The sequence below is a fragment of the Poecilia latipinna genome, unplaced genomic scaffold (genome assembly GCF_001443285.1).
Source record: "Poecilia latipinna isolate Pla-1442-1.1 unplaced genomic scaffold, P_latipinna-1.0 Scaffold1236, whole genome shotgun sequence".
NCBI lineage: Eukaryota > Metazoa > Chordata > Actinopteri > Cyprinodontiformes > Poeciliidae > Poecilia > Poecilia latipinna.
In genome coordinates this window covers 133716-148743 of record NW_015113852.1, presented here as the reverse complement: position 1 = coordinate 148743, position 15028 = coordinate 133716, and the positions used below count along the sequence as shown (strand labels likewise).

At 38.7% G+C, this 15028-nt stretch overlaps 1 protein-coding gene across 2 annotated transcripts; it reads right to left on the bottom strand.

The window, feature by feature from the left end:
* Positions 1-2424: 2424 nt before the first annotated feature.
* Positions 2425-13813, bottom strand: LOC106960850 (major facilitator superfamily domain-containing protein 1-like). Of its 2 annotated transcripts, XM_015054200.1 has the most exons (17): positions 13600-13813; positions 13400-13452; positions 13074-13186; positions 12901-12943; positions 12740-12807; positions 12350-12458; positions 11330-11432; positions 10852-10950; positions 10498-10609; positions 8720-8776; positions 8039-8195; positions 7393-7490; positions 7175-7287; positions 7017-7064; positions 6747-6813; positions 2703-2808; positions 2425-2538 (listed from the first exon to the last, which is right to left on the bottom strand). In XM_015054200.1, exons 1-17 carry the CDS (start codon positions 13742-13744, stop codon positions 2479-2481), a joined length of 1551 nt encoding a protein of 516 aa, XP_014909686.1. In that variant the 5' UTR covers positions 13745-13813; the 3' UTR covers positions 2425-2478. The 2 variants fall into 2 exon arrangements, with proteins under 2 accessions (XP_014909686.1, XP_014909687.1); XM_015054201.1 differs by lacking the exons at positions 2425-2538; positions 2703-2808 and adding an exon at positions 2936-4613 and having other exon boundaries at positions 13600-13811.
* Positions 13814-15028: the final 1215 nt, after the last annotated feature.

The window sequence follows — 15028 nt, the reverse complement described above, 5'->3', positions numbered from 1 at the left end:
ATATTTGATTTTTTTGAGAAAAATATGTATATATATATATATATATATATATATATATATATATATATATATATAGTTTTAACATACCTATTTATAACAACATATTCAATGTATAGCACCTCCATGTGTTATTCATTACAGCTCTGCCTTACCTTCGAAGTGTCTGCTGCTGATCAGTGCTCGAATGAACTTACTGAGTAAATTACATCATCCCTGCAATGTTCTCTCACCAAAAAAAAGAAAAGAAAAAGAAAAAAAAAGGAAAACAAATCATTTCGCCACCATCCACTTAGAACATTCACCCAAAAGTAAAGGAAAACAAACCATCCGGCACTAACACGCAATTAAAGCCGCTGACCCTCTTACCTTGTTATTGATGCACAAGGCAAGGTGCTTCCTCTCGCGAGCCAGACTCCCGCTGCGCAGCCTCACCTCCTCCCCTTGATGCATGTTTCTGGAAGGACATCAGTCAAGTTAAAAGACTAAAACTCTCCAATCAACACGTCCGGCTTGGAGCTCTGTGTACACGAGCAGCGCGTGCTCCGCGCCCAGCTGTGCCTAACGTTACACGGGCTTCTTTCTCCCTATCGGCGCATACCGAAGCAGCCTGTGCACGGAGCTCGTCGTACCCGGGAAAACAGTCGCCCTAAAAAGCAGATGTGTAATTACAGAGACGACGCTGGACGCGACACCGACCTGTTCGCGCCGCTCCTCAGCATGACGACCTGTTCCCTCGCAGTTAGACAGAGATGAAGTGAGCACTTTGGGTCGGGAGCAGCCGGTGAGAGACCAGACTTGGACGATTCTCGCAGCCAATCGGATGCTGAGCGTGTGCGCAGGGCTGCCAGCGCGTGTGTTGACGACATCTCTTAACTTTGCTTTTTTTTTTTTTTTCCACGCAGCCTTAATTATTCTCCAAGCTGTCTCTTGGGGAAAACAAATGGCCACTACGCTATATTCTAATCTAAGACTATCTTAAAGAAAAGTACTTTAAGTCCAAGTTATTTGCACGTAAACGGCGTTATTTACGTTGTAGATGTGAGGAAGTAGAGTCCTACACCTGCAATTAAACCTCTCTCTCTTTCTTTCTTTCTCTCTCTCTCACACACACTCTCTCACACACACACAGGCATTAATTACACAAAGGTTTAAACAGAACTTTGACTTGTAAAAGTATTCATTGAAACTTTTCATATTTTGTCAGGTTACAACAAACGTCAATGCATTTAATCAATCGGGATTTATATGATAAAACAACATAAAAGTAAATAATACGTAGATTGAAAGTAACTTTTTTTTCACATTTCAATAATAAAATACTGTAGATTATCCTAAATATACTGTGGTAAAAAGATCATACTGTGGAAATGCTTTCATTCTATATATATATATACACACACACACAAGCACATTTTATAATTGGTATTTTGACAGGTGAAATGATACATGCTTTTCAACAGTTTGACAAATACAAATAGGTCAAGCATAGCATTTAGGCAGCCTCTAATCAATACTTAGGAAAGTTGCATCGAGATACTGGAACTGCACTAAAAAAAAAAATTAAAAAAAAATGCTTCAGCTCAGATTAAATGGGGAGAATCAGTGTACTCTCTGGAAGAGGTGACATCTAAAATTAACCATCCATGAACAAGTCCATTAAATGGCCAATGTGTCAGTTTTTGACTTTAAAAGCAAACAGTTTAGTGCACATGTTTACTCTGTCAAATGTAAGTCGTTCAACAAAACTGCGTACTTTATTCTTTTCTTTTCAAATGTCCCCTTTGCAAAGTTATGAGCAAAACCAGAGATTTAAAAAAAAAACAAAAAAAAAACCTCAATTGTACATTTTTAGGCTAACTTAAAGTGTAGGAGAAAAAAATCCACTGAACATCAATTGATTAGGAATATTTTTATTATTTCAAATATTTTTAAAATAAACATTAAAAGAATTTCACAATGATGCAACCAATTCTTAGTCTCCCTTATCCCAGTGACATGTGGTAGCTTAGGAAACAAGAAAATCAAACTAAATATTGATTGCTCGACTAAAACAAAGAAATTCCGTGGTCGGTGGTAAACAGAGTGAAATGGCGCCCTCTGCTGTTTGCAAAGGACATATATCTAGAAAAGGTTAAAAAAAAAAGGTGATCCCTGAGGTTAATACTTGGAAGAAAAAAACATCTTTGGTTCGACTTTGCAAAAGGGCATCTCAAGTGTGCAACAAATACAGTCTACATGCAAACATGCAGTAGAAATTACTTAAAAAAAAAAAATAAAAATAAAAAGTCATCCCCTTAAAGATTCACCTGTAAATGTCAACAGTCAGCAACATGAAAACATCAAAAGGTAAAAGTGCAAAAAACAGTTCTGTATAAAACGTGACACTTTTGAAGCGTCGTCCTATTTCAGTGCAAACTCGGTCTCGAGCCTCAGAGTTGGCTCACAGCGCTGCAGACGCAGACAGATGAATGACGGGCGTCATTTCAGAACGCTCCTGTGGGCAAGCGATGACAGATGGGTAGAGCAGTGATCTGGGAGCTGAGAGGATAAAAGAAATCAAGCAGAAGACAGACCACAGGCCAAGCAGCACCACTGTTGTAGTAAACCCGCCTCCCTCTTTAAGAAGACGCAGGGAACAAGAGATTGTACAGCGAATCTTAAAACATTTTCCTTTTTCTCCGTTTGACTAATTGTGACCGTACCTGTGCTCCCAGCCTGGAAAGGTACCTGTTACGCAAGCCAAAAGCAGACATGGGTGCCAGTCTAGCAGGTCCACCCTGCGTCACCATACTGGGCTGCCTTTTACTCCTGTAGGGACAACGACGCGGCCACAACGGCGAGAGCGTTAATGCGAGCAGAGGAAGTAGAAGGAGCAGAATACAGCAGAGAGAGATGCTGCTGCAGCAACAACAAAAGCAGAAAGGAATTCAACCGTTTAACAAATAATTTATGTTTATTAAAAGTGTCATAGCACTTGGTTGCAAGTGTTTGCTTCTTCAAACATTGTATAATTGGTATTTTACAGATAATTTCAGCAAATCAACAGTTAAATGTAACAAGTGTTAACTCATAAAAAAACAGCCTCTATGACTCACTAGTGTGGAGGGTTTTTTTTCTTTTCTTTTTTTAAAAGTTACCTTTATAGCCTGGCTTTTACTTCTGGAAGCTTTGTTTTTTCTTAAATAGTGGTTGTGGTCTTCAAACTCAATTCAGTTTTCAAACTTAGTTTTTAGATTGGAAATTTAATTCATAATGAAAATTCCACTTTAATGGTCAAGAATGTTTTTTGCTTCAACAAATCTTGCACAATTCATTTCTCACCCATATTTACACAGATCGGCGTTTCCACATTTTTTTAATCTTAATTTGATCATTTCAAGTGTGCCTTTTTCTCTTCCAACTATCAAAGTGCTTTGTTACACTAGTTTTTCTTTGCATTTAAATAAAATATACATGGCTTTATGACCACAATCAATATGCAAGAAATAGATTTTTCTCCACTTTCAAATATATAGCAGATATTTTTGCTTCAACGTAAAAATATGAGAAATATGGTGAGAATCACCCACTGGGCCGTGACCATGTCTGCAACTCCGACAAGCAAATGGAGACTGTAATCTCCACCTTCATGGCCACAATGCAATTTGTTAAAGCCAAGTGCACAAACAGTCTGAAGCAAGCAGGAATTTCGGAAAGTGCTTCGATCAACTTAATCACCCGAGTTTAAACGACAAAAATCTGTGAAACATTTAAGTCTTTTTTTAAATATTAAAAAAAAGACTTGCGTTAAAAAAAAATGCAACTACAGACACCAAGGCTGAGCATCATTACACAGTTAAATGGGTTCGTAAGCGGGCCCGATTTTTTCTTTTTTTATATCTGCACATTAATAGATGATGCGACAGAAAATTAACTCTTATGAACTTCATAGCTCATTGAAAAGCGGTTAAAGAGTTTAGGGGATAAAATAACAGAGCAATAAAGCTTAAACAGTGATGAGCCATGCTCTGCTGGAGATTATCCACCAAAAGGTCAATGATGCATCCGACTAAAGATTGCAGCGAGAAAATAAGTGCGCCGACTCCATTATGAGAGTTTAGCTTGGCAGTGATAACGCCGACGTGTGACAAGTTAAACAAGTTCTTCTGGAAACACAATACCCACAAAGTTGAACTGAAATGTGAACCTTATTTTCTGAGTTAAAACCAAAAAATAATAAATCAAGGATTTTTTTTTTTTTAAAAAAAGGAATAAGAGCACCATTCCCCTTGACGGTCTGTAAACACTGTAGGTTTCTAGGAGTTAATAACCTTCATGCTGTACACACACACACACATGAGTTAGTTGTTATTAAGAGCAGGAGGAACTGTGGTCAGGTGAGAAGAAGTAGTTTTCATGTCCAAACTGAGATTTGCCATTCATGAGCGTCCTTATATCAACACGGGGTTTAAGCAACAGCCAGTCAGTTCAGGTGCGAAGAGCCACAGATGACGTCACTGGGCGGAGCCAGAACCGCGGTCCCGCCCCATTGGCCGCAGACTGAAAGCTCTGGGGTGGACAGTGCAACTGGCTGGTTCTGAAGCCCAGGACCATGTGTGTTCGCTCCACGTCATCTGGAAAATATCAGCCACAACATGAATCAGATCATATTAGTCAGCCCGAAAGAGTCTCATGTCCAAAGTACAACACAGTTCGGGTTAGACATATTAGATCTTTGGAGAGACGGATGCAATGCTGTTGGCAATTGTGAAACGTTTCATGCAATGAATGGGAAGTGTAGAAGTGGCATGCAAAATGTGTAAACCTTAAAGCTAGCAGGTTAGCCAAAAGAGAAACAGACAAAAACATAAAATAAAAATAATATTTCCTGGATGGTGTTTGAGGGTGGTAAATGGGTTTGCTCCAATCTAATCCTAAGTTTTCGATCTGTTTTCCAACTGTTGCATGTTTGATTGGCATATGAGCTCCAAGGTAAATAACTTCAAAAACCTGTTGATGTACAGTCTGGTTTCAGATCAGCTGCACCTGCAGCGAGCCAGAGGGCTCACTGCAGAAAATAAAAAAATAAATAAAAGAATGTGCACAGGTTACAAAACTGCATCTTTATGACGGGTTGATCCAATAAATCTTTGGAGCTCTTCGCTGGATAATGCCTAATCCTACAAAACAGTCTTTTACTTCAATAAATGTATCAATTTAAGGTTTGAAAACTCCCTGGCTTTATAGTCACTGATGCACAATATATCAGCACCAACGTCGGAATTGGCGATTATGCTAAAAACCAGTAACTTGGTAGCAGAGCTACTGTAACAGGTCGCCTCAAACTTTGCATCTACAAAGAGAAGACTCAAAACAAACAGCCTTGTCACAGGTCATGTTCAATGGAAAGCTCGTGTAAGAACAGTTTCCTTAAGTTGTGTCAACGTGTTTACCTGGAAAAATGATTTCAAATATTTTGCATGAAATGCTAGCGTTCGCATTGCACTTCAACTCACTTCTCTGGATAAATTGTAAGCAAGAGTCACATGTGAATTTATTTAGCGCTGAAGCTAACACTCTCCAAGGTGCATTCCTGCAAAATTCAAAATATTACTCCCCGTCAAAAAAACAAAGTGGTGAGAGAACTACGTTGAACATAACCAGAGTATTAATAAAAATAAAGAATTTATATAAATGTATTCTTTTACGACACTTTAAAAACTACTGAGTATTTAAGCACATAAATTGCCACAACTCCGGACTGGGATTAAAAACAGCCATTTGTATCAATAAATGCTGCTTTACATGCTAAAGATCGACGTTGGGACAAAAACTCCTGCTCAGGACACATCTAGTGTCGCACGTCTGTTTTTAATACACCACATGTTTTAACACATCACATAACGTTAGACATCTTTTCTATTAGGTCATCAACTCCTGATAAAGAAGGTTTTAGAAACAAAGCGTTTAAGCAGTTGGCGTCTCCAAACACATCGTTAAGGTTAAAGTCGTAAGAGACTCAAACTTTAAAAAGCACAGGGTGCACAGAGACAGTTTGCCAACATTTGATTTCCCACATCCTGAACCTTAAGCAAATGACTGCAGGAGGCCAATTAAACCCAGCAAATAGGAAAATTATTCAGAATGTATTCATTTTGGAAATTTAACCGACCTTATGGCTGCTAGTTAAGTTTGTGTCTGTTTTTTTGGACCCAAAAAAAAAAAAACAAAGAAAAAAAAAACTACAAGTCCATAAACATTTACATTTATAATAAGCATGCTTGCCTTTATAAACAGAAGGGCTATTAGCAAGTGTGCTGTAAAGGCTACCTAAAAGCTCAATAAAGTCTAATGAGGCAACCTGTTCAATGCAACATTTCTAAAGAGGTGTTGAAGTGCGCTACTGAGACTTGTAAACCGTTAGTGTTCGCTCATTAAACCTTAAGCCGTTGTGACTGTGCAGCCCTGAATGGGACACGTGCATTTGGGGGTTTGTACATGAATCTGCAGCTCAGATACAATAATATATATATAAAACTCAGAGGCTACAACTAACCTGTGAAGGCTGGAGCGACTAATCGCAATGAGGCGGTTACTAAATTATTTGAGGATTATTTCAATAATGGATGAATCGTTAGCTGGAGTGTACGGCTAAAGTAAATGGCCAATTACTGCAAGAACATACTCAGAGTAGTAATTAAGCCTCAAGTGCACAAGCGTATATACGTTTTGCATTTGAGATAAAATGACGGATTGAGGATACTCACTCTGCATGTTCAGCTGTCTCCTTCTGGAGTTTGGCCCTTTCTGCAGCTGACCGGTTCAGACCTTCACCTGCGGGAAGAGAGTTCATAGAGAAAAGCAGTGAGTCTGGCGATGAGCGGTGGAGTACGCTGAAAAAACGAGGGGGAAAAAAAAAAATGACGGGGGACAGTGAAGAGATGTCATGAGAATGAAAATGCGATGAGGAGACGCACAAGAGAAAACGAGTTGAAAGAAATACAGAGGTGGAGGAAAAAACTCCAGGCTCCAACTACCTTTAAGATAATCCACAAAGTACAACCCCACCACTGCCATCAGCGCGACTGCAAGACAAGGTGGGGAGAAATCAGTGCAGGGAACAAACAAAAATGTCACTCAGAGGCAGGCTAAAGCTTAAAAAAAAAATAAAATAAAAAATTGAGGACAGACTGACTGCAAATGCAGGCGCAGAAGAACACTTCCAACACCAGGTATCCTCTTATATCCACAATGACTCCGACTGCGATCGCGATGACGGCAAGCCCCAGGTTCTGGATGGACTGCATGCTGGTGGGCAAACCAAGGAGGATACGCAACGTCAGTATTCAGTCGATATATTAATCCAAACAACAGAATATTAAACTTATTTTAAAAAAAACAAAAGGTACGTACAAGCCATAGGCCGTTCCCAGTTGATGCTCAGGCACCACGAAGGCCACCATGGGCCACAGCGCACAGGCCAGCAGGGAGTACGAGACGCCCAGCAGGGACTGGAACACAAGAAATGATTTCTATTAGATCTATTTAAAAAAAAAAAAAAGAACGGTAAATTGAAGTTATGCAGTCTCAGTTATTTGCACTCAGGATTTAGCAGTAGTCAACAGAAGCTAAAGCGTTCAGAGTTGGAAAGCGGCTTAATTTTATCACTCTGAGCACAGTGGGATAATGATGCATATTAGCGGGGTTCATCAGGCATTTAATTGTGGCGTGTTAAGTGTTCAAACGAAAAACAATTAAGTTCTGAATCTAGAGCTTTAATTAAAGCTTTGTTTTTGTTCGCACACTCAACTGCTCCGTCGTAAGGCAGGAGACTTCCTGCAGAGGAAGCTTTCACAGGTGCATCTAAATGAATCGTCTGAAGGTTCAGGTAATAAATGGGTGAGGGGAGACGACGTTTAATGCGATGCAAAATGGACCGAGAATTTTTCTTTTGTTATGTGCAGTTTGTTCAGCAACACAAAACGGCTTCTGTATTGTAGAGACACGCTTTAGTCTGAATTTAAAAAAAAAAAAATTAAAAGCGACCGTGTGTCGTTACCATAGCGATCCACGGGTTCCAGAAGGTGAAGGCCAGCATCATGTGAGCACAGAGAGTTGCGATGACGGCCGCAAAGACCCAGCCGATATTTCTCCCAGTCTTATCGACGATAAAGCCGAGAATTGGAGACGCGGGAGCTGAGATGATGTACACGATGCTGGAAAATCAAAAAATAAAAATTGTTCAGTTACTTTCAGGAATGAAGAAAAAAGAAAAGGAGTTGCAATTGGATGGAAAAAGCAGAATGGTAGTTGGATATTTTTGTGCAGACTTTACTCCTTTAACCGTGTTAATGTGTCCACTTCACGAGTTAACTCGTGATTCAGAAAGTTAGAAAACCATTTAGCTGGTCTGTAAATAAAGCTAGTTTCTTTATTTCGCTTTACTGTCTGTGTTGGTGAGGTTCTTACTGCATATACTGATGAATATTTACCAGATTTGATTGTTGCCTTCATTGCAATTCAAACAAACAAAGAATTGTCATCACCGATCAAGTCAAATTGAAGATTACCTTTGGTTATAAGGTGGCTAAAATTCATGTAGCTTGTGTTCATGAATAATATTCAGACATTAGGCCTCTACAATAATAATAAAAAAAACTACTCTACTAAAACAAAATAAAAATAAAAAAATACACATTTCTCTATAAAGGAAAAGATTAAAAAAAACAAACTTAATTACCTGTTGACGGCTCTGGCTTGTGCTGGGGAGAAGTTGAATTTTTCAATAAAGAATACCCTGAAAGGCAAAGGGTAAGGCGATGAGACGCAGCACAAACCTCCATGTAAAGTTCTTATGCTTATATGAGCACAGAGGGAGATGAAAGTGATTTTATTCCCATGGCAGTAAATCCTCTAAAACGTTAAATATTCTCCCCTCATCTGCGTTTCAACCATTTGTTTCATAAGCGCAGAAAAGCCGTGGCAGTCGTCGGCTCGTCTTTGTGCCTTTCATTGAGGGCAAACCAACTCCACTACAAAACCAGCCGTCAAACCTATTACCATTTTTAGGCCCCATTGCCTTTCCTTGGTGTGATTGAACTTGTTTTTCCATTCGGCGCAAAAAAAAAAAAAAAAAAAAAAGACGGTTTTGTCAAAACTACGAGCATCTTTGAGATGCACACGCTGCGTTCAGGCATCCCGGCAATAAAGCACCTGCTGTGGCAGGATTTGATTCCTGGGGCAAATGCAACTGTATAGAAAAGTGACAGTCAGTATAAAGGGGAAGAAGAAAAGGATGGCAGCAGGAGAGGGGAGGGTGGTTGCTATGACGACATTTTTTGCATGGCACCAAAAATAAGAAAAAAATAAAATAAATTTTGGGTGCTGCATCTAAGGTTCACTTTAGTTTTTTTTGGAAGATAACTTTCTGGAAGCGAGTAGCTTACATATCAAAAAGCCAAAAATAATTTGCATCGTAAATATATTATTCATAATCTTATGCAACTACACATCGCATCATTAAAAAATAAAAATTCTTTTGCAATTGGGATATTGTGGTGTCAGTTGCAATTTAGTATACAGTCCTGGAAAAAAAAAATATAAGAGACCACTTAAAATTATGCATTTCCTTTCATAGGTACTACTGACAACAAGTCGCTGAAATTCTGAGCAAAAAATTTTGTATTTGCAGAAAATGAGAAATGGTCAAAATCACAAAAACGACAACGCTTTCAGACCTAAAATAATGCAAAGAAAACTAGTTCATATTCATTTAGAAACAAGAATACTAATGTTTTAACTCAGGAAGAGTTCAGAAATCAACATTTGGTGGAAAAAACAGGTTTTCAGTGGAGTTCAGTGCAGTGGGATTTTATCTGAGGGCTCCAACTGTAACACTAGCAAGCTACAGTATATATCATTTTAAAGAAGTGGTTGGGTATCTGGTTGAAATAACAAAAACATACATATAGTTTAGACATCTCTGTGTCATGGTTTACTATGTAACTCTCATACTATCCCATAGCTTTTAAACGACCGTGCTTTATGGTTTTAAACAATGAGGAACTGGGAGAGTTCTTTAGAAAAAACAAAACAACTGTGCTTCAGTGGTCAGAGAGTTCACAAGTGTGTGGATTTACTTCTTCATTACAGAAGTAACACTTTATATTGTTACCGATAACCATTTTTTTAAAATGTTGGCCCAAAGTGAAACTAGAACTCAGCCTAACAATAAAGTGGGACATCAATAAAAAGGTGCAATGTTTTGTGATGAGGAGAAAACTGACTAGGGTGATGATTAAATGGATTTTTTTTAAAAAGCTTTAAAAAAAAACAAAAACAAAAGTGGATCACATCATTTGAATGATATCTTCCATATGTTATACCGCATGGTTGAGGACAGATAAGGAGCACTATTCAGACATGTTTTTTTTTTTGTTTTTTTTTTTACTATAAATGATGCCAACTTGACAGATAAGATTTGTGCATCTTAGTGAGGGGAAAAGGTAAAATACTTACTGGCCCTGTCCAATAAAGGGGAAAATGGCGACATAGTAAAACACGCAAATGATGAAGATGAGCCACAGGGACAGGGAGAAATCCTTCACATCAGTCAGCTTTATAACTTCGCCTAAAACAGAAGATAAATATGTGCATCAGTTTCAGTTGCTTACCTCAAAGTCCTGGAATTATCTGGGTATCACAAGGAATTTATAAATAAAAATCAATCTCAGCACATAAGACAAAGAATTATCAGTTCAGCTAAAAAAAAAAGGACAACCTTGCATTTTTTGTAATCTGGATCGATTTGTATTGACAGATGAGTGTTAAGCAAGAACAAAGATAAAAACAAAGGCATTATCTTCACATTACCCGTTCTCCCCTGTTCCTTGTGAAGGATCCTCTCTGCTCTCTTATCCAGAAATCCCAGCACCAAGGCACAGATTAGAGAAAACACACAGGTTCCAGCCGCTAACAGGAAGAAAATAAACAAAGTGTCTCAAGACTTCAAGAACAGAACACGATATAATTATTTTAACATTTCCTGACAACTGAGTAACGGTCAGATGATCGAGTTAAAGTTTAACCAACAGTACTTCAAAGATGAGCAAAAGTAGAAGCGCTTTTACACGGCCGAGAAAAAGCTTTTCACACCCCACATGACTCATCCGAGGTGCCGAGTCGCACTTTCAGTTCCCTTTTCTGCTCGGCTGCGTTACCCGAGACGAGCGGAGGGCTCGGCAAGTCGGACGCATACGGCGACGAAAACATGTAACCAGAAGCTCGGGTTAAACTCCATCTCCTACCCAAGCGAAGCCAGCGGTTTTACACACAACTGTGTATTACTTACCTATCATGAGTGATATCCCGAGGGTCGTGTGTCCAGAGGAACCGACAGCGACCGCAACTTTACTGTAGACCCAGCCCATGATGTTCATGTTCACTGTGCTGCCCTACGGGAAAGGAGAGCAGACGGCGTCTCTTTACACCTACCAGCACCTTGCTAAAGTATTCACACACCTTGATGTAAAGGACAGTCAAATCACAAGCCTAGGTACATTTCATCTGGCATCTATAATAACCGAACACAAATTGGTACACGTCTGTGAAGTGGAGGAAAAATCTGACATCGTTTCAAATAAAAATCTGGAAAAACTTGGCGTGTGTGTTTATTCGGCCCCCTTTACTTTGATACCCGTTGGTAAAATGTAGTGCATTTTAACTATAAGTTAACATTGAGAAGTTAACTTGGAGTAAATTGGAGTTCACTTTTGTAAAGTGTAGTCTTAGTATTAAGTCGTCTTAGGGCAGGGCGATAAATCAATAGTATATATTGCAATAGATATATGAGCAATATCAATAGACGATACCAGGACAATTTTGAGTAGTTTCACTGCACAGCATTCTCGAATGTCTTAGATCATCAAACCATATTCAAGTGTTAAAATTTCCCAAAAATCTGTGGCCAGATCTGTGAAGATCTAGATTCACAGACGCTCTCCATGTTATCCGTCTGCAATTTTTACAAAGAAAAATGTGCAAAGATGTTTGTCTATAGAGATGAAAAACTGGGACAAGCATACACCAAAAGATTTGCAGCTGTAGAAAAGCATTTACTCATTGGGAGCCAAGTACAATTGGACCAAATCATATTTCAGATTACTTGTAAAATATTCTGAAAAAAATCATTTTCCCAACCATTTCCCAATTTTGAACTACCTTGTTATGGTTTGTCATGAAACATCCTATTGAAAAACATGAGGTTATGATGCATCAAAATGGTGAACAACTCAAGTTTGCAAACTAATTAATCATCCCCAATGGATGCAAAGACTAAAAAATGTAATTAAAAAAAATAAAAAGTCCATACCAGTCGAGCCATGCTCAGCTGAAGACCAAACACCAGATTGAGCTCTTTGCCTTTGAACCAGTTGACTGCATACGTGTTTTGGGCCACGGCTAGAGACTCTCCGCCGATACTACCAAAGAAAACAGTTTAAAAAAAATGACAACAAAAAAAAACATGTTAGTTCTGTGTGAAAGTGGAAAAACTGATTAACTTTTGGTATAAAGAGCTTGTACGTCTGTCAAGCTATATACTCCATTTTGGAGATTTTGATTTAATTGGGTAAATATGAGAATTTAAGTGAGGTGATCAATTGAATAAAGCTAAAAAGATGTTGGATTTTGTGCTAATGTGAAAAATTACATACGAGTTTTTAGTGACCAAAATAGATTCTGAAAAGCTAAATGTTTTTACCCAAATACAAAGCGTCCAGCTTCCATTAGCCAAAAATGATTGGACCACGCTCCGGCTGCAAATATTACCTGTGAAGACATTTCAAAACAAAACATAGTTAAAAGAAGAAGAAAAAAAACTTCAAGTGACAATTTCACATCAAGAGTTTAACACAAACCAACCTGTCCAACACAGACAAATAGGGAAAAGATGATGGTTCCAAGCCTACAGAAAACAAGAATGCGCAACAAAACTCAATCAAGACGGCATTCAAAAAAGGTTTCACTTCTTTCACTGCAAGGATGCAAGGTGAGGATTTGGCACAAAACCAGAGCAACCTGGTTCTCTATCGTACCTGATGCCAAAAACCCTGTCGATGAGAAATCCTCCCAAGAAGCAGAGGACCACATTGGGCCAGGAATACCAGGCATACAGCTGCATGAACTCAGCAGTGTTCAAGTTCATATCCTGGAAACAGAAAAGGAAAACAAAACTTGTTCAGTAAGTAAGCCATTTTAAAATTAATAGGCACGTTAGCAACGCCGAAGATAAAAGTTCCTCGGAATGCGTCGTGAAATGCATTGAGTTGACTTCTCAATTGGGGATAAAAAAAAAGAAAAGAAAAGGAAACTAAAATTTCTACGACGGTGTTCAATAGTGGACGCCAAGAGGCTGAATTACCTGTATGACTTGAGTTTGAAGTGCTGCTGGGTTGTCATAACAGAAGTAGCTCCCTGAAATAAACGCCAAAAAGTATCACATAATGTGAACGTATTATTTTTCACTTTAGAGAAACACAACAATCCCATTCCAAGCCCTCTGGAAATGTTTCAAGACTTGCTTTCACTTTGTGCCATGCAAACATCTCCACAGCTGCTCACCGAATCCCAGGAAGCACATAAAAACCAGGACGACCACTCGGTGTAGGACGTGGCTGGGGTCGCAGATGGCGGACAGTTGTCTTCCGGGGCCTCGGTCTTCATTTTCGTCTCCCAACAGCGACCGCCGCTCCTCAAAATCCGCCATGTTCAGCTGTTGTTTGAGGAAAGCTGGCACAGAACTGGAGGAGGATCATATGACCCAACCGGAGAGATCACGTGGCTTTAAATTGAAGCGGGCACGTCGCGGGAGCGCGCGTTGAACTATGGATAGATGTCTGGTTTTTACATAGCTTTGCGTTGCAGCAGATAATGAAATAGCGGGGAGATATTTGTTAACGTTCTTTTGCCTTTTGAAGTTAAACATTCACGGCGTCTTTACCATTCTTGATGTAAACTGTATTTTTGGACAGAAAACCGTCAGAACGTCACCAAGATATAGGTACAAAATAAGTTATTGTCGACATTCAAAACCGGATGTGTGCACCATATATGGATGTTCCCAGGGGTTAAAGGTGTATTGGCTATTTATCGGCAATATTTACACAACGGGGGAGTGAGCACTCTTTTTACAATGACACAGAAAACGTGATTGTTGGTCATGATTTTTGAAAAAAACATATTTCTACAAAATTACAAAAGTACAAAACTGATTAAGATTTTACCACTTGTCTTTTTGAAGCAGGTGGAAGTGTGAGCAATTACAAATGGAAAGTCTTATTTCTTACGAAATGTGCCCTTGTCTGTAGAGACAATATTCTGGTACGGCTTTCTCTGAAACTTATCGTATGCGCACGCATTTACACAAATCAGAAACCTGTTTTACACAATATAGCACATCAACAAAATAGAAAAAACAAACAAACAAAAAACACTTGTAGCTCAAAGTTACTGTTACAGGGTTTGTGGTGGTAGGACCTCTTTGCAATCAGCCATTGAATGGATGGGACAACTGACTTTATGTCTCATTGTGTTATAAGTTAAATTCCATTTAACTGACTAATAAATCTTAATGAAAACAAAATAAGTATTTAATTTACTGCCAGAAGATAAAGAACAAACACAAGTGAGACGGTCTAATTAGAGCCCGGGGACATTACAAATCAGAACGTAAATCAGATTCAGTAGGTTACGCTGTAGAACAAAGACGACACCTGTTTCAATGTTCTGCTGCCCTCTAGTGGTTGAGATGGGTTTTGGTCGTATGCAAGAAAAAAAGAATACATTGACTGCATTAGATTGTATTTGTCCTCCAAATGAATGAGCAAATCCCTCTTAAACCAAACAGAATATAAATGTATTTAAAATAGACTGAATGATAAAATTTGATTTTAAGTGCTTCTTTACATCAGTAAAGCACAGGAAATGTGTTCATGGTGCTTTTTTTCTTTTGCATTTGCATGTTCTTGTTTCTTATACATGCTGTTGATTT